The sequence below is a fragment of the Narcine bancroftii genome, chromosome 7 (assembly GCF_036971445.1).
Source record: "Narcine bancroftii isolate sNarBan1 chromosome 7, sNarBan1.hap1, whole genome shotgun sequence".
Taxonomy (NCBI): Eukaryota; Metazoa; Chordata; class Chondrichthyes; order Torpediniformes; family Narcinidae; genus Narcine; species Narcine bancroftii.
In genome coordinates, this window is record NC_091475.1 from 44,617,884 (window position 1) to 44,642,782 (window position 24,899).

Consider the following 24,899-nt stretch of genomic DNA (forward strand, 5'->3'; position numbering starts at 1 on the left):
CAGGGGAGGCAACAACTACAATTTGGAGCGTCAGAAATCATGACAGATGGAGAGACATGATTGCCCATGCTAAAAGGCAAGGCACTATATATATCTATATCTATTTATATATATATATATCTATATATATATATATATATAGATATATATATATATCTAGATATATATATATATATATATACATATATATATGTATATATATATGTATATATATGCGCTGTACAAAAATAAAATTGAATCATTCAGGGGTCCACATGTTTTTTCAGAGAAAAGCTTTTGTATCATGTTTATAATATTTAATGTTTAAAATTAACGAAGTAAAAATTTATATATCTGTGGTAAACTTACTTTTTGACTTCAGATTAAAAGTATTGCCCCCTAAAATGAAAGTACAAGATTTCACGAGACACAAACTGGCATGTTGATGTGTGATATTCATTTGAAATGTGTGTACACATTATGTCACTGGCGTACCTCCTGCTAGTAATGTCACATAGGATTAAGTTTATAAGATTACTAGAAATTGACAAAAGAAAGATTTCACAAATCTTCACTGTACACTCATCCAAACACTACTTGTAATTTTTATTGTAAAATTCTTCCCTGGAAGCAAGTCTGGATTTTAACAAGAATCAGCTTTGTTCCATTCTCATCACTAATTCATCCCATCTGCCCCACTATGCCCTAATGCCCTCACTCCCTTTCCCCACCCCAGACATTCCATCCCTCTAGACTAAACGTCCAGTGATAATTTTCAGAGTACCCCTTTTTTTTCTCCGAACATCCATCATCAATGTTACGGTGCATGATTAATTAGGGCACGACTGGAGTAGTTTGTTTATTCTGGATCTAACCATGCATTTGAAGATGGTGTAGAGTAGAATTATTTTCATGGCATAGAGAGGAAGGGATCAGATTCAAGGAACTAGGTGAAATCTTTATAGAGCAAAGAAAGCTGAGTTTAAGATAAGATTCAACAAAATGTTTACATTTCAGAATGGTGTGTAGAAGCAGAACATGTTTCATTGGCAGAAGAGGATAACAAAAAGTATTGGTTAAGGTATTCATAAAAGAGTAAAAAAGGAACCAGGACTAGTACAGATTGATATTTGCGAGAGAGCATAGTATGAAGAGTGGCATGTTGTATAACTCTGTGGCTAAATTATTTTGAGACCAGACATTGCTTTGATGTAGAATGCATAGTTGGAGTGGATCCAGCATTAACATTCAAAAGAAATTACCTATAAATTTGTAAAGGAGATGATTCGTGCTCTGAGCAAAAAGGATGGTGGTGGAATTAAACATTTCCTTTTGATCATTTCCACTAGACTGTTGAACACGCTTATTCTGCCCATTATCATTGTTGTGATAAAGTACATGAGCAGTTTTAATGATCTCAAACACTTAATTTCTCAGTATTTTCAAAGATCTCATTTCAATACCTGTTTTCTTCAGTGAAGTTATCATATTCAAAGTGCTGCTCTCTATAAATATAATGGAAGATTTAAGATGAGGCAGTCGTCCTATGCTTGGTCACAGAAAATTCTTTAGAATTGTCTATACATTATGGAACAAACCAACAACGATTGCATTGCAAAATGAGTTGAATAGAAATAGGCCACATTCCAACACCAAATCACATCACTATACTATCATTATAACCATTCCTTATTGCTTTAAACAAGGAAATTAATCCATCACTTTCTCAGAAAGCACATGTCTGGTACCTGTTATAGTTAACAGAGACAAAATATCTATGGTGAAGTTTACTTCTAGTTTACACCTGTGTAAAGTGTGCAAGACAATAGGCCAACAAACCATCACATTTAACAAAGCTGTTGTTACTTATTGATAGACATGCAACATAGATAAGAAACAGTAAATTAACATCAAACAAAAATATTGCAAATTTGGAAGCTTGAAATAAAAATAGATTGTGCTGGAAACACTCGGCAATTTAGGAAGCATTCTGTTAACCTCTCAAGTTTAGGACCCAATTCTAATGGAGGGCTCTGGACATGAAACATTGACTGTTTTTACACTGGTCCTAACTGATCTGCTAAATATCTTCAGCATTTTCTGTTTATATCAAAGCATTCGGGAATAGGTTTTGCTGCCTCAAATGGACAGTGATTTAAGCAACAAATAAAATCCAACAGTGACGGTCCCTAACGTGAGTAAGACTCAACAATAGCAGTGACTTCCACTTACCCTGACCACCATCATTTTACAGCGAGTCAAGACAGCACATCCTATTTCATCATTATCTATCTGACCCAAGCCACCTGTCACAGATCCAGTCCTGGGAATGCAATTCCTAAGAAGCAAGGGAATCTACCCACTGAAGCCTTGCCAGGTTAGACTCAGTGGAGCTAACCTGCTGCAAGAGATCTTATCAAGGTATTGTAAATTTGTTAAAATGAATTTACAATTGCCAGTTGAAAGGGGGCGGGGGGGGGGGGGCTTAGGAGAGAGTGCCTTCTTGGTATCATTTTGAGTATTCTGCTCTTCCTCCTATCCCTCCATTACAATGCTTACAATCTCACCCAATTATATCACATGTGCATTTGTTCTGAAATAAGTTAGCCAGATTATTTAAATTTAATTCATATATGAATGGAGTCTTAAGTATTGAGATTAATCCAAAGATGTGTATTGATTTTTCTGGAGGGAATGGCAAGTGAAAGGTATAATTAAATTTGGAGACCTTTAAAATGGTGTGAGTTTAAAATCTTTTAATCAACTAATCCATCAGTATGATATCTCTAAGTCACATTTTTGGAGATAATTTCAAGTTCGTCATGTGCCACACACAACTTTTAGTTCTACACAGCAACCCCCACAAGTTGCTACGATATGGTCTACTGAACTGGCTGCATATGGTAAAGTCCACAAAGCCTCATTTTATTATTCAGCCTTAACACAAATCTCAGGATAAACTTCTGTTTATGGGTATGGGAAATAGACCAGAGTGTGGTTTTTGAGATGGAAGAATTGGACAAAATTTGTGAAAATATCAAAATAATGTCAAGGGATCTGAGAGTGCACCTAATTCAATTTAAGATTTTGCACCTTTTTTATTAGTAAGGTTATATCCAGTAAGGTTATATAAATTAAGGTTGAAAAATACCCCTGAATATTGGTGCTGTGAGGCAGATAAAAGAAACTTAGCACATATGCTTTGGTCTTGTCCCAGAATTCAAGAATCTTGGATTATGATACATAAGAATATTGTTAAAAGTTTCAGGTATTCACACTTGGGTTATTTGGGGATAAATACTCTCAAAATTGGATTCAGAAAAGTATAATGGTAGGAAACAAATTATTCTTAGAGGTTGGAAGAATTTGGTGGACTATTGGTGGATGTTGTGGTGAAGCATATTAATAAACAGCAGTTTTTTCTGTTATTAAAGGTGTAAATAGACACATTGTTATTATATTATTTTTTGCTGCCATGTTTGTTTCTATTTTATGGATAAGTTTGTATTTTGTAACTTAGAATTTACATAACTTTAAAACTGACTCAAGGGTTTGGGAAACTCAATCAAATTTAAATCATAAAAAAAATGAGTTGTGTTTCGTAAAAAGTTGCTAATTCTTCTAAAGTTTTTAATTTTAGGAGATTTTACATAGGATGATTAGTCCTATTTCTGACAGTTTGACAGCTGGCTAAGGAAGCACAGTTTGGTATTTTCTTGAACCATCAGTGAAAAGATTTTGGCCTGGCCTTGCCATGACAGGATTTACATCTGGCCTCAATGATGTGATTCAGAATATACCGTTCAGAGTATTCTCATGAGGTGAACTGAGTTGGACAACTATTAAATGAGCCAAAGCATAAATGGCAAAGGTGTGGCATTAGTTGAGATTCTCGTTTTGGAGAAAGAATCTAATTACAATGATCATATCCTCTGCAGCAGACTGAAATTGGGAATGAATGATGTTCGAGGATGTGTGTTCCAGAGCACTTTTCCAATTACATATGAATTCTCTGTAGCTTCACCACTGTTTGTTAGAATTTTGAAACAGGTGTCACTTCCAATCACTTTTACACTCTCTTCAATTAATTTTAAATGTTAAAATTACAAAGAAATCTGTGTACCTGGTGTCGTGTTAGGAGCAGATGAGGCAAGAGTGGAATTGGAAGGAATATGAGCTAAAAATAGACAATAGATTAGTTCAAATATACAGCAACACATAAAATAATATAAATTTGTGTAACACAAACCATTCCTTGAAATTGAAATGATGAAATAGTGAACTAACTGACATAAAATTATCACACTATTTAACTATACTTAACCACAATTATGTCATTTATACTATTTCTTTATACAATGGAATTTAAACATTTTTTTTAAGGTTGTGACAGATTATGTTGTGTTTGTATTGCATATAGATACGTTTTTGAGAGATAAATTGGGGCAGGTTTTTTAGTGTAGGTCACATACAAATACTTTAAAACAGATCTGATTTAAAATACTGGCAGTCTGCTGTCACCAAGAGCCTTTGCAAAAGCTTTGTAAAGTGTCCAAGAGACTTCACTAATGGATTGTTGTTTACAAAAAGGCAACAGATGAAAGAACTCATCGGAGCCGCAGGCTGACTGGGGTGCAACTTGCTGTTCTAAGAGGGTCATGTGGTTTTGTAAGCAGAGAGAGTCAAACAGGCTTTTTCTTTGAGACAGAGAATTCAGTTCAGCAGCAACAGCTGAAATAGGACAAGCTGGCAAGCTTGTGGAAAAAACCCATTTTGAAGACTGGTTGTGAGTGCTTAGTTCAGCCTGGTCAATGCCCTTGTGGTTCATGCCTAATATTTCACTTGAAATAAGTGAAACAAAAAAGGAACTCTGTGGTGACCTGAAAAAAAGAGGCTATCATCTGGAAAACCCTGATGGGGAAAGTTTCTTCTGCAAAACACGGAAGTGGCTGATTAAAAGGGACCAGTTTGTGTTCAGGAACAGCAAATCTCTCTCTGAAAATCAACAAGAACCTCCCTGAGTGGTAACGATGTACCTTTCAAGCACCAAAGCCTGGTGAACTTTATAAATGTTAAATTCTGTGCATAGTTTAAGAATTGCCTGCAACCAGTGAACCTGGAGGAATGAGAAGTGAGATTGGACTGTGAACCAAAGAACTTTTCTGAACTTATACTTAGAATTAGAAGGGGGTTAAGTTAGGTTAGTTAAGTTAACAGTAATAAGAGTTTAATCCTGTTTTCTGTTTAAAGATAATTAAAAGCAACTTTTGTTTAAATAACCATTTATCTTGGTGAATATCTATTGCTGCTGGGTTTTGAGGTCCTCTGGGCTTGTAACAAGGTAAAACTGCAATGTTTTATTTCTATGATTTATCTTTTAGCTTCATAAACTTATTCAGACAAATTTAGTGAGAAATTTCTCTGCAACTTCTATAAGAAAGGAAGGGATTTCTGATGTAGAGGCAGAAAGAAAGTAACGAGGTTTAAAACTGAAATAATGTCATATAAATTCTGACATTGTCAGTATAACTAGTCAAAATGCCTGTCCAAATGGCGAACATTGATTTAAATAATAATTCTTAAGTTCCAATGAAAAGTGAAATGGGTTAAACTTAAAAACAGAAGGGAAGCAAGTCCAGCGACATGATCTCTTTACTGCTTGGAGTCACAAGAATGGACCTTACTTACATAGCTTTTGATACTGAAGAACTGGGTTGGTTTCTTCAGTAACATCAATCTGAGGCAACCTCTAACAGCCTATTGGTGTGCCTGGAGCATTGTTCTTAACTCAGAGTTCACCATCTTACCAAAGCAGGCATCCAGTACCATGTCTGGGTATGGGGTGGGTGCAAGTGGAGAGATGGCATTATGTTCTACTGAACAGAACTAATGTTCTGTCATTACCTTTCAGAGTCTCTGGTGAGATGAATCCCAAGAGTGAAGCTTGCTGACATCAGAGTACAGCAATGTATCTGATGATGAAAGAAGATTTGCCAGGATTCTTCTCTTAACTAGGTGCATTCTGCAGCTTAGGTTGAGAGATTCAACACGTGTTACAATATACTGTGTGTCATGATTAGAAGATATTGAAATCATTTGTGTATTAATGAACGTGCAAGATTCAATTATCTGGCACAAGAAATTCAATCAGTGTTGATTGCTTGCCATTGTGAAGGAAAGAACCAAAATTATAAACTGCAATGCCTAAAAATTAGTTAGTATGTGAGCCAAAAGAATGCGATGGAGCTCTGGTATGACTTGCTGAGAAAAAAGATTATGAAATTCTGCTGCAGTATTATCAGATATGACATCAGGTATAACCTGGACAGCAGTCACCTTGAAGGCAAACTTTCCAAGGCTGACAAGTATCTTCCCAGGATTTATGCATGTTCCTCTTTGCACCACTTCTGTCTACACTCCGAGCAACAGGTTGACCTTCTGTTCCAAGAAAGCTTTTTTTTCTTTGGCTTGGCTTCGCGGACGAAGATTTATGGAGGGGGTAAAAAGTCCACGTCAGCTGCAGGCTCGTTTGTGGCTGACAAGTCCGATGCGGGACAGGCAGACACGATTGCAGCAGTTGCAGGGGAAAATTGGTTGGTTGGGGTTGGGTGTTGGGTTTTTCCTCCTTTGCCTTTTGTCAGTGAGGTGGGCTCTGCGGTCTTCTTCAAAGGAGGTTGCTGCCCGCCAAACTGTGAGGTGCCAAGATGCACGGTTTGAGGCGTTATCAGAAAGCTTTACAATATAGTAAAAGCACTGTGTGCTCGCTCTCTCTCTCTCTCTCTCTCTCTCTCTCTCTCTCTCTCTCTCTCTCTCTCTCTGTCTCTGGCTCATAAAACAAAACACACTCATAAAACAAAACACTGTTTACACACTTCTTTGTTTTTCTTCTCTCTTTTTGTGAGATGTGTATGAAATGTGTGCTAACTGGCTTGATGTTATTTGGCTTGGCAAACCATCCCTCTGCATGCAGTGCTTGAACAGTAGGGGGACCCAACAGCATAGTGCATGGCCCATCGTTTGCATTGACGTCCAAAAGACCCAATGTGAAAGGTAACAATTAGTTCTAATTTACAAAGAAGCAGGTCAAATAAGGTGGGTCCTTATCATATTGTTGACGGAGACAGGAAGTGTTGTAAGCATGCTACAGATCTATCATTCCCTTTAAAAAGAGGGCAAGGTTCAAGATTCTCTGATGAAATGAGTTTTTTTTTCTTGATCGACGTTCTATTTGCGTTTTAGACATTTTCCCCATGTTTTTAAAATTTGCTGTGTCATTTTAGTTTCTTTGTAGCTCAATAGTAGTCTTTATTTTTGTAATAGAAATGCATCATCGCTGAAATTCTTTGCCACTCCTTTCTGACAGAAAGAGAGCAGGACAAATATGTAGAAGAACAACTCTGGTTTGCAACAGTATTACTCCCAGAAGTATCTGGTTAAACTATATGCCTGAGCGTTTCCTTCGTCTGTGCAAAAAATATTAGTCTCTTCATCTCTCCATTCCCTCACTGATCCAATGTTGTTCCCTTAGCCATCTTGAAATGGTTTGACAACACATTATGCTGCATTTATAAGTAAAAAATGATAACTAGTTCTACTGCAGAAAATAACAAAACTCCTTCCCACCCCTCAACGTATCAATGTTGGAACATTGCCCAATAACATGGAAGGTTGCCTGCACAGTGAAAACACCCTGCTTGCCTTCACCAGTGTATATAGAAAGAGCACTGCCTCATTACAAGAAAGAACAAGTCACACATTTTTTTACAATGCAATTAACAAATAGGGTTATTTTCTGGGACAAGTATTTCAGGTCTCATCAGGTAAAAGCTAATGACTGCAGCTGCAGGCTTTCCTTTGAAGGTCTAAATTGTAGGTTGGAAACTGCTGTCTAACCTTCACATGAACCATGGAATACAGATCACCTTTGACTTTGAGCTCTGAGTGTAGCTAGTAGTTGCCAAGATCGATTGGTGTTTCACCGTTGTGATAATTCATTAACTTGTAGTGTAATTTTACTGTTCTGTAGGATTGAAGTTCTCCTATTTATGAAAGAACATCCATTGCCCTAAACTATTTCCACTTTGTACCTGTTAGAGTGTTGGGCACTCCAGTAAATCTCAGATGAGAACATACCAACAAAAAAATGTTGAAATCGCATGACTCATCTCCACCAACTTGTGCAATTTTTTTTTCTAAAAATGCTATGCCTTCAGGAAGGAAGAGAACAGTATGGATGAGGGGAATCAAATGCAAGTTTCTGTTCAATGGAAACCTGATGTACTGGATCTGGAGGGGTAAATGTAAACTGAAAGCAGTTAAGAAAAATAGTATCCTGACCTTTAGTCCAAAGAAGATGGAGTACAAAAGTAATCTTGTTGAAATTGTGTCGAGTTTTCAGTGTGCTGTGCGCATTTTTGATCCCCATGTTTGATCAAGTATGAGTCAATGCAAAAGCGATTGCAGGGTGGACTCGTGGGTTGACGATGGTATTCTGTGAAAAGTGACTGGAATTCAGAACAATGAGTGACATTGAGATCCATTGGGTTCTGAGAGGGATGGACACGTTGGATGCAGAAGGCTGCTTCCCCAAACTGGGCAGCAACCACAGGACAAAGGATCATCGGAGTGAGGCTGAAATGAAGAGGTATTTCTTTAAATAGGATCTGTAGATCTTATGAAATTGGTGGAAGGCTGATATTGGTATAGATTTTAAAACAGGGATTGTAGGACAGGATAAACAGGAAGGATACCCCATGGAAGTGAGCAATGGTGAAGGTCAATGGAGCCTCCAGTATAATTTCTTAATCTCTTACTTTTCAGAGTTGGGTGGTGCAGTGGCACACCAGATGATGCTCGTGCAGTGACCTGGGTTCGATTCTGACCTGGGGAACAACATCTGTGTGGAATTTGTAAGCTGTCACTGTAACATTGTGAGTTTTCTCCCACAGCCCAAGGGTGTGCTGATAAATTAATTGGCAACTGTAAATTACCCCAAGTGGAGGCAGGAACCAGAAGCACTAGGGCAGAGGTTCTCAACCTTTTTCCACTCACAAAGCACATTAAGTAATCCCTTACTAACCACAGAGCAACTATGGCATGGAAAAAAAAATTGAGAACCATTGTACTGGGGGAGTTGATGGCCACATCACAGAAAAGGCCACAAGAAATCCATAAAAGTATAGAACATTACAGAAGAGAAATGGGCTTCAGCCCTTCTAGTCTGTGCCAAACTACTTTTCTGCATAGTCCCACTGACCTGCACTGCCCAGAGCCCATGTACCTGTCCAAATTCTTTTTAAATGTGAAAATTGAGCCTCATTCACCACTTCAGCTGGCAGCTCGTTTCACACTCCCACCACGTTCTGTGTTGTTCCCCCTAATGTCCCCCCTAAACATTTCCTCTTTCACCCTTAACCCATGTCCTCTCCACTATCCTCAGTGGAAAAAGCTGACCTATATTTACTTTGTCTATACCCCTCATCATTTTAAATACCTCTGTCAAATCTCCCCTCATTCTTTTATGCTCCAGGGAATAAAGTCCTAACCTGTTTAATCTTTCCCTGTCACTCAGTTCCTGAAGTCAGGGCAATATTCTAGTAAATTTCCTTTGCACTCTTTCAATCATACTGATGTCTTTCCTGTAGTTAGGTGACCAAAACGGCATATAATACTCCAAATTTGGCCTCACCAATGTCTTATACAATTTTACCATAACATCCTGACTCCTACAGTCAGTACTTTGATTTATGAAGGCCAATATGCCAAAAATCTCTCTTTAGAACCCTATCCACCTGTGATATCTGTATTCCCAGATCGCTCTGTTCTACCACACTCCTCAGTGCCCTACCATTTACCATGTATTTCCTTTCTTGGTTTGTCCTTCCAAAATGCAACACCTCACACTTGTCTGCATTAAATTCCATCTGCCATTTTTCAGTCCATTTTTCCAACTGGTCCAGATCCTTCTGCAAGCTTTGAAAACCTTCCTTGCTGTCCACAACACCTCCAATCTTTGTGTCATTTGCAAATCAAGTGGTGAATTGGAATGATGGAAATACTTCAGCCCATCAGTGGTTGTGGCAGAACTGCCTCAAGTCAATAGATTGGGTGGTGTTCAAGAACTCAGATGAGGATCTGAATGATTACACCTGCTTTTTACAGATTTTATCAAAACAGCTGTGAATGAGTATGTCCCTATCAAATTGTTTAAGGTTTTCCCCAATCAGAAGTCTTGGATGAACAATGAAATCAGAACCTATTGAGAGCCAGATCACAGGCATTTAAGACCAGAGATCCAGAACACAATACAAGGAGTAAGCACAACTGATGAAAAGCTATTTCTTGGGCTAAGTGGAGGTCTGGATGAGAATGGAAACAATGAAGGATACCCAGCAGCTATGGCAGGGCCTAAAGGACAGATTCTGCTACAAAACCAAATCCAATGCAGTAGAAGAAAGCAAATTCACTCCAAGATTAACTCAATGCCTTTTACATCCGATTTGATGACCGGAACAAGGCAGAACCACTGTGCACCTCCATATCCCCTGATGACTCTCTACTATCCGTATTTGAGGATGACATGTGGGCTGCCTTCAGGAGAATGAATCCAAGGAAAGCATCCAGTCTGGATAGGGTACCTGGCTGAGAAATGAAAACATGTGCTGACTAACTTGCCAAGGTATTCACAGATATCTTCAATATCTCACTCCAGCAGGGCTTGCCTGTTTCAAACAGACCTCAATCATTCCAGTGCCCAAGAAGAGCATGGTAACCTGCTTTAATGACTATCAATCAATGGCACTCACATCCACAGTGACGAAGTGGTGGAGAGGCTGTAACATAAATCTGTTCCAATTTGCTTACCGCATCGACAGGTCAACAAGAGATGCCATCTCACTGACTGGAACACTGGACAGCAAACAGGCATACGATAGGATGCTCTTTACCGACTACAGTTTGGCATTCAACACCATCATCACCTCAAAATTAATCAGCAAACTCCAAGACCTTGGCCTCAATACTCCAATGTGTAATTGGATCCTGGGATTTCCTCACCTCCAGATGGACTGCTGGAGATTGGCTGAAGGAGAACCAGGTATCAAAACAGGAATATGAGAGTGTGCTGAAGGCTTCCTGAATAATGAAACCTTTATAGCTTTTTATCATGTCAGAGGTTTGGATCTGGAGCTCAGGTTGTCAATGGTTTGGAATGAAGGCTGTGTAGAGCGCTGGAGGTGAATCCACGGACACAGTGACTCAGGGGTGGACTCTCTTTTGCTTCTCTTTCTCTGATTGTAAGGGGCGTTGGGCAATTTCTTCTTAAGATAAATCTTTGTCAACCTTACAACAGAATAAAGGCAATTTTATTACTTGACAACAAAAGAATCTTGAATCTTGATTATCCTCCACAACCTCCATCAGTACCGGAGCACCACAGGGCTGCATATTTAGCACCCTTTTCTATTTGCTTTACACCTATGGCTCAGTACAACAACACTATCTACAAATTTGCTGACAGTACCATGGTAGTAGGTTGTATAAAAAGGGGCAACGTGTCACCTTACAGGAAGGAAATTGAAAACTTGGCTGTAAAGTGTACTAACAACAACCTCATACTCAATGTCACCAAAACAAATAGCTGATTGTGGCCTTTAGGAAGGGAAAACCACAGGTGTACATTCCAGTGGTCATTGGGGATCAGAGGTGGAGAGGGTGAGCAAATTTAAATTCCTGTGAGTCATTATCTAGGAGGACCTTTCTTGGACCCAACACACTAATGTAATCATGAAGAAATCACATCAGTGTTTCTACTTCCTCAGGAGTTTGTGAAGGTTTGGTATGACATCGGAAGCCTTGGCAAACATCGATGTGTGTGTGTGTGTGTGTGTGTGTGTGTGTGTGTGTGTGTGTGTGTGTGTGTGTGTGTGTGTGTGTGTGTGTGTGTGTGTGTGTGTGTGTGTGTGTGTGTGTGTGTGTGACACCTTGTGGCACTTCCAGTCAATTCAAAGAGACTGTAAAGACCTGCTTGATTGGAAGTAAGAATTTAAGGATGAAGGAGACTGTAAAATCTGGCAACTAAGCTTTAAATCAATAGTTTTGAATTCTACAGGCATTTCTCAATGTTTATATCCAAACATTTTTATAATGAAGCTAATGGGTCTGTGCAAGCTGTCGGGAGCAATCCCATTGCTCCTCTTCTTGATTCCCTGTACACCACAACTTTTTTTCTCTCTCACACATGCTCATCAACCTCCTTTTGATTTATTTTCCCATTAAACTGAACTAGCTTGTAATTTAAGACTTAATTTATTATCACAGTAATAATGCCATATCATATTACATGAAATTTATTTTTGCCTGCAGACATATTTGCCACCGGCAGGAATTGCCTAAGCGCTTCTTACAATCTGACACAGTCAGACTTACAATCAGAGAAAGAGAATCAAGAGAGTCCCCCCAGAGTCACCGAGTGGTTGATTACAATGGCCTGTCAACCTTAGCTCATGCACTTTGAACTATGAGAGGAATCTCAAGATTGCAAAGTGAATGTGCAAACTCCACATGACCAGCACCCAGAGTCAAGATCTAACCTGGGTCACTGGAGCTGTAATGTCCTGGCATTCCCTGCTGTGCCACTGTGCTCTCCGTAAAGGAGAAGATAGATAAATAGAAGGTGAAAGTCTACTTGTGAAGAAAGGATATTAGTTTGGTCTTAGCAGAAAAATTCTAGAGAGAAAGAAAGGCTGCTCAAGGCAGGAAGTGGAGCAGTCTAGCCTGAAGTAATATGGAAAGAACTGTTGGAGCTGGTAATGAAATAGTTGGAAACTGCTGCCATCTGGCCTTGTGACAGGTCATCAAAAAGCAGGACAGAGGAGGGCCAGAGGCTGCCTTTCTCATCCTCTGATCACTTAGACTGCATATCCTCCGTTCATTCACCTTTGAAATTTGCAGAGCAGGGGTGTATCAGGAATGTTCTGGCTGGTGTTGAGCCATACTAAGAGGGACCAGAAAATACAATGGCATTTTAAGATTTAAGATGCTCTGCGTAAAATCTTTCCTTCAGTTGCCTACAACATAAAAGCATTCCTTCATTGAAATAGTGATTACGTAAAAGATCAGGCAATTCATACACAGGCAGCAGAATACATTCATATCAAATAACTTCCTTCATTTAATCCTTAATCTGAAGGCAGTTTGGAGAATTGTTTCATTCCTTTATAAAAAAGGAATAATTGTTTTCATTATTAATCTATTTGTTTTTCTAGATCACCTAAAGATATCATGCAGATTGCTTAAGTACAAAAAAGTATTCAATACATCAGGATTCAACAAATGGTTTCAAAGAATTCCAAAAAGGAATTTGGGCTCCTCGTGCACCGTTTAAGTTATATGATTATAAGTATCAAGTGCATGCACAGAAATCTAAACACCCCCACAGAAATTTGAGTACTACAAATTAGCACAGTCAGATTTGTTCTCAGGATTTATTAGAATTCTTTGAAGAAATGACCAACAGGCTAGATAAAGGCAATGCAGTGGATGTTGTGTATTTAGATTTTCCGAAGACTTTTGACAAGGTGCTGCACATGAGGCTATTGAACAAGGTAGGAGCCCATAGTCTAATGGGAAACATACTAGCATGGATGGAGCATTAGCTGATTGGCAGGAAGCAGAGAGTTGGAATGCAGGGATCATATTCTGATTGGCTGCCATTTGCTAGTGGTGTTCCACAGGAATTGGTTTTGGGATTGCTTCTTTCTATGCAGTATATTAATGATTTGAATTATGGAATGAAAGGCTTTGTGCTCAAGTTTGCAGATGATACGAAGGCAGATGGAGGAATATGTAGTATTGAGGAAACTGTAGAAGGAGAATGGGGAGCCAAGTGGCAAATGAAATACAATATCAGAAAGAGTTTGGTCATGCATTTTAGTAGAAGAAATAAATGGGAAGACAATTTTCTAAATGGGGAGAACAATTTTAAGTCCCAGATGCAAAGGGACCTAGGAATCCTTGAACAGGATAGCCTGAAGGTGAACTGCAGGTTGAGTCGATGTTGAAGAAGGCAAATGCAAAGCTGGCTTTCATTTCAAGAGGAATAGAATGTAAGAGCAGAGATGTGTTGTTGAGGATTTATAAGGCACTGGTGCGACCTCACTTGGGGTACTGTGAGCAGATTTGGGCTCCTTATTTAAGAAAGGATATGCTGACATTGGAGAGGTTTCAGACAAGGATGATTCTGGGAATGAAAGGATTATCACATGTTTGACGGCTCTTGGCCTGTACTTACTGGAATTTAGGAGAATAGGGGAATTTCATTTAAACATTTTGAATGTTGAAAGGCATGGACAGATTAAATGTAGAAAGGTTGTTTCCCATGGTGGGAGAGTCTAGTCAAGAAGGCACAACTTCAGGATTGAAGAATGCCCACTGAGGATAGAGATCCAGAGATATTTCTTTATCCAGAAGGTGGTAAATCTGTGGGATTTGTTACCACAGGCAGATATGGAGATCAAGTCATTGGGTGTACTTAAGGGAGAGATTAATAGGTTTTTGATAGTCAGGGCTTCAATGGGTATGGGGAGAAGGCCAGGCAGTGGGGCTGAGTGGGAAAATGGATCAGCTCATGATTAAATGGAAGGGCAGACTCGATGGCTGAATAGCCTATTTCTGCTCCAATGTTATGGAATTCTAAACAACTAATCCACTAAAATAATCCCTGGTCCAGGATAACTATCTAATATGTAATGCTTCATTTTTATTAATCTTTAAGTTTATTATTATATTCACAAGATCACAAGATAAAGGAATAGAAGTAGGCCAGTTGGCACATCAAGACTTCTCTGCAAATCCACCCTGAGCTAAACCATTCTCACTTATAGTTCCAAATTCATCTTTTCCCCATATCCCTTGATATCCTGACTAATTAGATACCTATCAATCTTCCCCTTAAACTCCCCAATGATTGGCCCTCCACAGCTGTGTGTAACCACAAATCCACAAACCTCTGGTTAAAGAAATTTCTTCTCATCTCTGTTTTAAGTGGATACCTTCTAATTCTGTGCCCTCTTGTCCTGGATTCATCCACCAAGGGAAACCTCTTAGTCACATCTCCTCTGTCCAATCCTTTCAGCATTCAAAATGTCTTTATGAGATCCCCTCTCATTCTTCTATACTTCAATGAATACAGTCCAAGAGCCACTAAAACATTCCTTGCATTCCAGAAATCTTCTCTGTACTCTCTCCAACATCATTAAATCCCTTGAAATAAGGGGCCCAAAGCTGCACACAGTTACTCCAAATGAGGTCTCGCCAGTGCCCCATAGAGCCTCATCAACACCTCTTTACCTTTACACACTATTCCTCTTGAAATTAATGCCAGCATAGCATTTGCTTTCTTTACCTGGAGGTTAACCTTTAGGTTATCCTGAACAATGGCGCCCAAATCTCTTTGCACTTCCCAAATTTGAATTTTGTCCCCAACCAAATAGCAATCTGCCTGTTTATTTCCTCTTCCAAAACATTCTCAACATTTTTATCTCATCTGCCATTTCTTTGCCCGCTCTCCTAAGCCGTTCAAGTCTCTCTGCAACCTTTTGGTTTCTTCAACATTTCCTACTCCACCTGTCATCTGCAAACTTCACCACAAAAACATTCAATCCATAATCTAAATCATCAATATACACTTCAAAAAGAAGCAGCCCCAACAAACACCGACCCCTGCAGAACGCCACTAGTAACTGGTATTATGGGCTATATTATATATAAACATGTTTTTTAAAAAGAGATAGAGTGTGAGTGTTTAGTGTAGGTTACTTCACAATCAGATACTTACACTTCACATCTCATTTAAAATGCAAGAGCTTTGCTGAAGCCAGACATTCAGGCACCAATGGCTTTGCAAAAGACAACAGAACTGCTTTGGAAAGAATTTCAAAAGCAAGTGCAAATAGAGAGGTCCAGGCTCAAGCGCTAATAAAGATATTTCAAGGATTGGGTTTGAAGCCCTGCAAGGAATGCTGGTTTTTACAAGCAGAGGGAGAGAGGGGAAAGAACAAACATGATTTCTCTTAGAAAGAGAGAGAGAGAGGTCAGTTCTGCAGTAGCTTTTTGAGGCTGCAACATGGCAAGCTGGCAAACTTGTTGAAAACCTTATTTTGAAGACAGGCTGTGAGTTCTGAGCTCAGCCTGTTCAAAACCCTTGTAGTCCTTACAAGAGGAAATGGCTAGCTAGAGTGTTTCTCCCGAAATAAGGGAAACAAGAGGAACTCTGTGGTGACCTGGAAGAAGAGGTTATCATTTGGAAAATACAAGATGGAGCAAGTTTCTTTGGCAAGACACTGAAGTGATTGGTTGTGTGTGTCCAACGAGCAACAAATTTCTCTCTCTGAAATCAACAAGAACCTTCCTGAGGTTTAAGCACAGGAGCCTGGTGAAAATTCATAAATGTTAAATTGGCTGCAACCAGTGAACTTGGACGAGTGGAGAAGTGAGATTGGACTGTGAATCAAAGAACTTTTCTGAACTTGCATACACATTACATATACGTGCACTTAGAATTAGAAGGGGGTTAAGTTAGGTTAAGTAAGTTAATAGTAATAAGTTAAACTTTGATCCTGTTTTCATGTTTAAAGATAATTAAAAGCAATTTTTGTTTAAGTAACTATTTGTCTTGGTGAATATCTATTGCCGCTGGGTTTTGGGGTCCTCTGGGCTCATAACAGTATGAATTAACTGATTAATGATTAAAGTTTAAATGGTAAATGTGGCGGGGGTGGGGGTTGGGAGGGGAGATGATCCTACTGGATCATGTGGGCATTTGTGACTTTGGTCAAAACCCGTAAAATAGAGGGAGGTAGTGTTGTGTATTATTTAAATAACACTTGCTGGGGGTGTGGGCTTATTCTGTTTATATATAGTTTTAAATGTGGGAATGTGTATTTCTCTTTTTTTAAATTTTTTATTTTTCACACCATAAATCACATTAGCCATGATACACACTTTTTCTTTTTCACACATGTAAACTTCATTTTTTTAAAATTTAGATTGCCGGAGGAAGTGCGCATCAACAAATCACATATTGATTAATGGAGTTGCGGGAGGAGGGTTTGTGGGGGATGGGGGGTGGAGGAAGTAATGGTATATTAGGATGAGTAATACAGTGAAATTCATAAATTTGAATGTTAACCAGTTAAATAGGATGGTGAAGAAGAAGAAGAATATTAACATACATTAAGAAGATAGGAGCTGACTTAGCTTTTTTGCAAGAATATTTGATACTAAAAAGAGATTAGGTTGAGTATGTGGTCGCCCCTTCATTTAATTCTAAGGCTAGAGGTGTGGCAATTCAGATGAAAAAAAATCTTCCCATTAAAATTCAAAATGTAGTAACAGACCCTGCAGGAAGATATGTGATAGTACATTATCAAAAATATTCAGAACTATGAACCATTCTGAATGTGTATGCACCAAATGTGGATTATGAGAAATTTATACAACAAACATTTCTTAGCAGAGGCACATGAGAATATTTTAATAGGAGGAGATTTTAATTTTTGTTTAGATCCATTTTTAAATGGATCTACTAAGGAATGACAAGAGCCAAAGAAGCAAAGACTACATTTGGTATTAATGAGAGATTTGCACTTAATAGATGCATGGAGGAGAATTAATCCTAGAGAAAGGGATTATTCCTTTTATTCAAATAGGCATGATTCTTATTCTAGAATTGATTTATTTTTAATTTCAGCCCAAGTACAAGGAAGGATTTTAGAAGCAGAATATAAAGGGAGAATTTTGTCTGATTTTCACTTTTATTTGGCAGTATTGGATCTCCTATTAGTGAATGAGAGGTGACAGAATGAGGAACACTAGTCTTAGGTTAATTATGAAGAAGGATCGGGCTGGGCCTAAGTTTGAGATTCTTGATCGGAATAAGGCTAACTTCAAGGAGATGCAAAAGTTTTTATAAGGTGTAGATTGGGATAATTTATTATCTGGGAGGATGCAACAGATAAATGGAGGATATTCAAAGAGGAAATTTTGAGAGAACAGAGCCGGTATGTCTCTGTGAGAATTAAAGGAAAGGCAAGAAAATATAGGGAGCTTGGTTTTCAACAGATATTGGTAATTTGGTTTGGAGGAAGAGGGATGTGTACAACAGGTATAGACAGCAGGGAATATAGGAGTGCTTGAAAAATATAAAGAGTGGAAAAAAAATCAAGAAAGAAATTGGAACGGCTAAAAGGAAATAGGAGGCTGCTTTGGCAGGCAAGGTAAAAATAAATCCAAAGGTTTTCTATAGGTACATTAAAAATAAAATAATAGTGAGGGATAAAATTGGGCCTTTTGAGTATCAGAGGGGAAACCTATGTGAGGAGTTAGATGGGGGAAATTTTAAATGATTTTACTAAGGAAAGGAATATTGAGCCTGGTGAAGTAAGGAAGTTTGGTAGTGAGGTCATGGATAATATACAGATTAATGAAGAAGTAGTAATGGTTATTTTAAAGAGAATAAAGGTGGATAAATCTCCAGGTCCTGGGACCCTGAGGAAAGTTAATGTAGAAATAGTGGGGGCTTTGTCAGAAATATTTAAAATGTCATTAGCCACGGGGGAGGTATAGGAGGATTGGAAGGTAGCTCCACTGTTGTTCCACTATTTAAAAAAGGGTCTAAAAGTAAACCAACTAATTATAGGCCTACGAGTCTGACATTGGTGGTGGGTAAATTAATGGAGAGGGTTTTTAGAAATAGTATATACAATTATTTGAATATAGAGGGGTTGATTAGGAGTACTCAACATGGTTTTGTGCAAAGTAGATCATGTTTAACAAATCTTCTAGAATTTTGAGGAAGTTGCTAAAAAGGTTGATGAGGGGAAGGCTGTGGATGTTGTCTATATGGACTTTAGTAAGGACTTTAGCAAGGTTCTGAATAAGATGTTAGTTATGAAGGTTCAAGTATGAGGTATTAATGTTGAAGTAGTGAAATAGATTGAACAATTATGGGAATTGCCAGAGAGTAGTGGTGAAAAATTGGTTGTCAAATTGGAGGCCAGTGACTAGTGATGTGCCTCAGGGATCGGTACATTATTGTTTGTCGTATATATTAATGATCTAGATGATAGGGTGGTAAATTGGATTAGTAAGTATGCAGATGATACTAAGATTGGTGGTGTTGTGGACAGTGAAGAAAGTTTTCAAAGCTTGCAGTGGGATGTAGGACAGTTAGAAGAGTGGGCTGAAAGATGGCAGATGGAGTTTAATACTGATAAGTGTAAGGTGCTATATTTTGGTTGGACTAATCAGCAAAGGTCATACATATTAAATGGAAGATTAGTGGTTCTCAACCTTTTTCTTTCCACCCACATACCACTTTAAGTATTCCCTATGTCATAGGTGCTCTCTGATTAGTAAGGGATTGCTTAAGGTGGTATGAGGGTGGAAAGAAGAAGTTTGAAAACCACTGTTTTAATCATACCTAATTGACTTGTTATGTGCATGGTTTCATAACTCCAAAGGAAATGGTCAAATGACGATTTTTCTCAAGCAAAGTACTTCAGTAAAAATTGGGTCTAGACCAGTAATTCTCACCTTCCCTTCCCACTCACATACCACCTTAAGCAATCCTTTACTAATCACAGAGCACCAATGGCATAGGGATTACTTAAAGTGGTATGTGAGTGGAAAGAGAAAGGTTGAGAACCACTGTGGTAGACAATTAATGAGTGCAGTCAAAGTAAGAGATTTAGAAATTCTGGTACATAATTCCCTGAATGTGGAGTTACATGTAGATAGGGTGGTGAAGAAAGTTTTTTGTATGTTGGCCTTCATAAATCAGAGTACAGGAGTGGGGATATCATGTTGAAGTTATATAGGGCATTGGTAAGGCCAAATTTGGATTATTGTGTGCAGTTTTGATTGCTGAATTATAGGAAGGCTATCAACATAACAGAGAGAGTACAGAGAAGATTTAAAAGAATGTTGTCTGGGTTTAAAGGTTTGAGTTACAGGGAAAGGTTTAACAAGCTGGGACTTTATTCCCTGGAATGTAGAAGATTGAGGGGTGATTTGATAGAGGTATTTAAAATTATGAGGGGGACAGATAAAGTCAATGTGGATATGCTTTTTCCATTGAGAATGGGGGAGATTCAAACAAAAAGACATGGATTGAGATTGTAGGGGAAAAGTTTAGGGGAAACATAAGGGGTAACATAAGGGGTAATTTCTTCACTCAGAGGGTGTGGGAGTGTGGAATGAGCTTCTGGTCAAAGTGGTAGATGTGGGTTTGATTTTAATATTTAAGGAAAAGTTGGATGGGTGTAAGGAAGAGAGAGGTGTGGAAGGTTATGGGCCAGGTGTGGGTCAATGGGACTAGGTGGAAGAAGGTGTTTGGCATGGACCATAAGGGCCGAACTGGTCTGTTTTTGTTGTAATTGTTATATGGTTATATTATTGATGATTTCAATGCCTGATAAAGAGACAGGCTTTTGTGATTTTATTAGGAGACAAATTCAATTATTCTGTGACACAAATTTGAATTCTATGAATGATAAGTTTGTAATATGGGATGAATTAAAGCATATTTGAGAGGCCATGTTTTACTTCTAAAGAACAAAATATATGAAAGAATAGATCAATTAGAACAAGAAATAATGGCTTTGGAAAAAAATCTTTAAAGGAGAAGTTCTGAAGATAAACATGGACAACTAATTAATAATAAGCTTCAATTTAATACATTACAAACTTACAAAACAGAAAAAGCGATCACAAGAACTAAACAGGTATTATGAGTCAGGCAAACGATCACATAAATACTTGCATGGCCATTAAAAGCAGAACAGGTTTCAAGAATGATTAATGTAATTAAAAAACAATTTAAATGTTTTTTAGTTATAAACCTCAAGAAATAAATGAATATTTGAAGTTTTTATTCTAAATTATGTGGGTCAGAGACTTTCAGATGAAAATAAAAATAGATAGGTATCTATCTCAGATAAGTTTACCTAGATTGAGTATGGAAGAACAAACATAATTGAGTGCCCACTTTACACAGATAGAGGAGAAGGAGGCAATGAGTTCATTACAAAGTAATACCTATTTTATTATTAAATGCAGATTATAAGATACTTGCCAAAATATTGGCGAATAGAGTGTCAAAATTATTATTTAAATTAATAAATATGGATCAAACAGGGTTTAGTGAAAAAGAGACAATTGGTGGGCAATGTGGCTAATTAGTATTATACAATTAGCACAAAAAAAATAAAAGGTTTAAGTGTTGCAGTGGCTTTAGATGCAGAAAGAGCATTCGATAGATTGGTGTAGGACTTTTTGTTCAAGGTCTTGGATAAATTTGGATTTGGTGAAACTTTTATAAATTGGATTAAGGCATTATATAATGATCCTAAAGCTAAATATCCACCCCATTTTAATCGATAAGATCCAGTAGACAAGGATGTCCCTTATCTTCAACTTTGTTTCTATTAGCTATAGAGCCACTAGCAGAGGCCAATTAGGAGCAATTTGGAAATTAATGGATTTAAGGTTGGTCAAGATTAGTTTTTTTTTCAGATGATGTTTCAATAAATGTGACAGAACCTGAGACTTCCTTGCAAAATTTATATTTTAAATTGGAAGAATATGGTAAGATTTCTGTTACAAAATAAATTGGGACAAAAGTGAAATTATGCCCCTTATAGAAGGACATTATACTTATTGTTAAAGAAATACTCAATTTAAAAGGCCAAAAGATGGGATTATATATCTAGAGATTCATGTAGATAATAATTTTTTTAAATTTATATAAATTGAATTATTTGTCATTTCTCAAAAAGGTTGAAGAAGATTTTTTTTAAATGATGATTACACTTATTATTACCTCAGTAGTGTTTCTCAAGAATTAAATAAACATGTAAGGAAATTTCTTTGGAAAGATAAAATGTCAAGAGTTTCTGTAGAAAAAGTAATGTGGAAATATGAATTGGGAGGCCTACAGCTTCCTAACATTAAGAATTATTATCAAGCAGCTCAAATGAGATTCCTCACATCCTTTTTTGAAGGAGCAGAAAAATGGGCATGGGTTAAAATAGAATTGGATAAAATAGGAGAGAGATTAGCAGAGGAATTTATATACAAATGGGTTTCAAAATTAATGATTGGTGTTAAAGAGCACCATTGTTGAAATATTTGATTACTATATGGAACAAGATAAAAGACGATATTGGAATAAAAGGAAGTTTATCGCTCAAAATGCCTCTGATTCAAAATGATCTTGTACCCTTTTCAAAGAATAATCAATTTATAACTATTTGGTTTCATAAAGGCATTAAAAATATTGAAGTTTGTTAAGAACAAGGCCAATTGATTTTATTTGAACTACTGTACTGAGAAATAAATATGAAATACCTAGTAATACTCTTTTTTGGTTATTTTCAACTGAGAGGATACTTAGAGAAAAGTTAGATCCAGCGACGCATTTACCTATTTGTAGTGAGGTGGAAATTCTTATTAGGAAGGGAAATACTAAGAAATTTACTTCTGCAATGTCTCTTTTATTACAAATAGGAACTACTAAACAGGAAGTGCATAAATCTAGAGGGTGATGGAAGCTGGATTTGAATGTTACAGTTGATGAGCAAAGATGGTCTTATCTCTGTCAAGATTGTATGACAAATTCTATTAATGTAAGGTATAGATTAGTTCAATTTTGTTTTACATCAGCTATATTTGGCACCACAAAACTTGAATAGAATAAAATCAGACAGGAACTTCCTTGCTTTCAACTTGGTCATGTCACAAGGTAAAGCCTTTTTTTTTTAATTTTTAGAACAAGTTACAAGCACTGTATTTTCACAAAACCCAGATTTATTTCTATTGGGAAATATAGAAGGAACAAGACCTAAGTTGAAACTATCAATATACCAAATGAAATCTGTTAAAATAACATTAGTGGTGTATAGGAAGTGTATGGCAGTGTCCTGGAAGTCAGATTCACATTTGATTATGGGAAGATGGAATGCAGAAATTCAAAGCTGTATCCCCTTGAAATAAATTACATTTTGAGAAATAAATATGGTATATTGTTGCAAGTTTGGAGCCCGCATATGCAAATTTGAAGTATAAATATGTAGAAATGTTCTTCCAGCCTCTTGAGACCTGTGTCAATCTTCTCCCCTAAAATGATCATATAAACCTTGCTGGAATCCTGTGCATTGGAAAGCGATCCTCTGAGCAATCCATTAAGCTATTTTTTTTCTTTTTCTTTGCTTTACATTACTATATATTGTCGCAGGCTGGGTCGCCCTGCAAGCAAACTGGGTTGTAGAGATGACAACTGGCCCGTGGCTGATGTCAGAATCTGCCATAGTGACATCACAATGGCAGGTGCTGTGAGAAGCGAGGGGGATATCAGCGCACACACTGTTCTTAATTAAACTGTTATTAAAGTTCAACAATGGGTGTTGGTGTAGTCTGTTCAGTGCACCACCGCATGACCATAATATCCTTTTTATAAATATATATAGATATATATATCTAGATATCGATATCTAGATATATATACACACACACACATATATATATATATATATATATACACACACACACATATATATATATACACACACACACACACACATATATATATATATACACACACACACATATATATATATATATATACACACACACACACACATATATATATATATACACACACACATATATATAGATATCGATATATAGATATACACACATATATCTATATATATATACATATATATACATTTCTTTTGGGGTGGGAGTTTAGGGAGGGAGGGTATGGGAGGAAAGGGGAGAGGTTTAAATTCTTATTGTTTTATATAATTTTATTAATTACACATATGGAAAAACATTTAAATAAAATATTCAAAGAAAAAAGGAGTGAGGAGGCCAGTGCTTAACCCAGACAGCGCCTGAGGTCAGGATCGAACTTGATACACTGGAGCTGTGAGGCAACATCCCTAATACTTGCACCACTGTACCATTCCATGATTGGTCACCATGGGCTGTCTTTTTATTAGATATGCAACACAAGCCTGTGCTGCCCAATGACTCTCAATTGACCTACAAACCCAGTATGTTTTTAAAGGGTGGGAGGAAACTGGACCCCCCTGGGAAAACCCACGCAGACACAGGGAGAACGTACAAAATCCTAACAAATAGCATGGGATTTGAACCCAGTCCCAATCGCTAGCACTGTAGCAGCTGTGTGCTAACTGCTATGATAATCGTTCCAACTGTATTTTGCTATCTAATCTTACTGATGTTGAAATTCAAAACCAAAGAAAACCAGAGAGCAAGGATATGACAAAAAAAAATTAAAAATATCACTCTTGATTTCAACCTAAGTTTTGGAAGAATGGGGAAGATTTCAACAGATGCTGTTTTCAGAACAAATAGAAGTCAATGGGCCTCCAACCTGAACTCAGCAGAGAGTTTGGGTTGAGAGGAATCCAGGTGTAGACCAACAAATGAAAACAAACACTAAATGAAAAGAAGGGTAGTAGGAAAACAAACTCACTCCATGTGTAGTGCTTAGGAAATGCCATGCACAGGGTTTAAGAGCCTACAAATTTTTGCAAATAAGGTTGCTTGAGACATAGAGTGTCACAAATTATTCGGCAAAAATGAAAAGGAATAGAGAGTCCGGATTTGGAGAAAGGAGACATTGTTGGCGCTGTATCGTTCTCAGAAAAAGACAATGGAATCTGAAAGAAGGATGCTATTCCTATGATCGGATACCTTGTTCCCGATCATTTGCAAATTACTTGTCTTGTTGCAGATAGTCTCTTGCGGCTAGTCTTTGCAGTCGGAAGGTCAAATAAGATAGCTCAGAGAGGGGTAGGTATTAAGTACTAAAATCAATGAGAGCTTTTTAT

General features: G+C 37.5%; 1 protein-coding gene across 19 annotated transcripts in view; it reads right to left on the bottom strand.

Annotated features, from left to right (window-relative positions):
* The window catches only part of LOC138738838 (adhesion G-protein coupled receptor G2-like), a 121,208-nt gene that overhangs the window by 67,713 nt on the left and 28,596 nt on the right, over nucleotides 1–24,899 (bottom strand). For 14 of the 19 annotated variants that reach the window (XM_069889915.1, XM_069889909.1, XM_069889903.1 and 11 more), the window contains 3 exons: nucleotides 4,103–4,156; nucleotides 1,443–1,484; nucleotides 349–378 (listed from right to left, as the gene is read on the bottom strand). In XM_069889915.1, the coding sequence (XP_069746016.1) occupies nucleotides 349–378; nucleotides 1,443–1,484; nucleotides 4,103–4,156 (126 nt within the window). The remainder of the gene's footprint in view (nucleotides 1–348; nucleotides 379–1,442; nucleotides 1,485–4,102; nucleotides 4,157–24,899) is intronic. The other 5 variants (XM_069889910.1, XM_069889916.1, XM_069889904.1 and 2 more) reach the window with 3 other exon arrangements.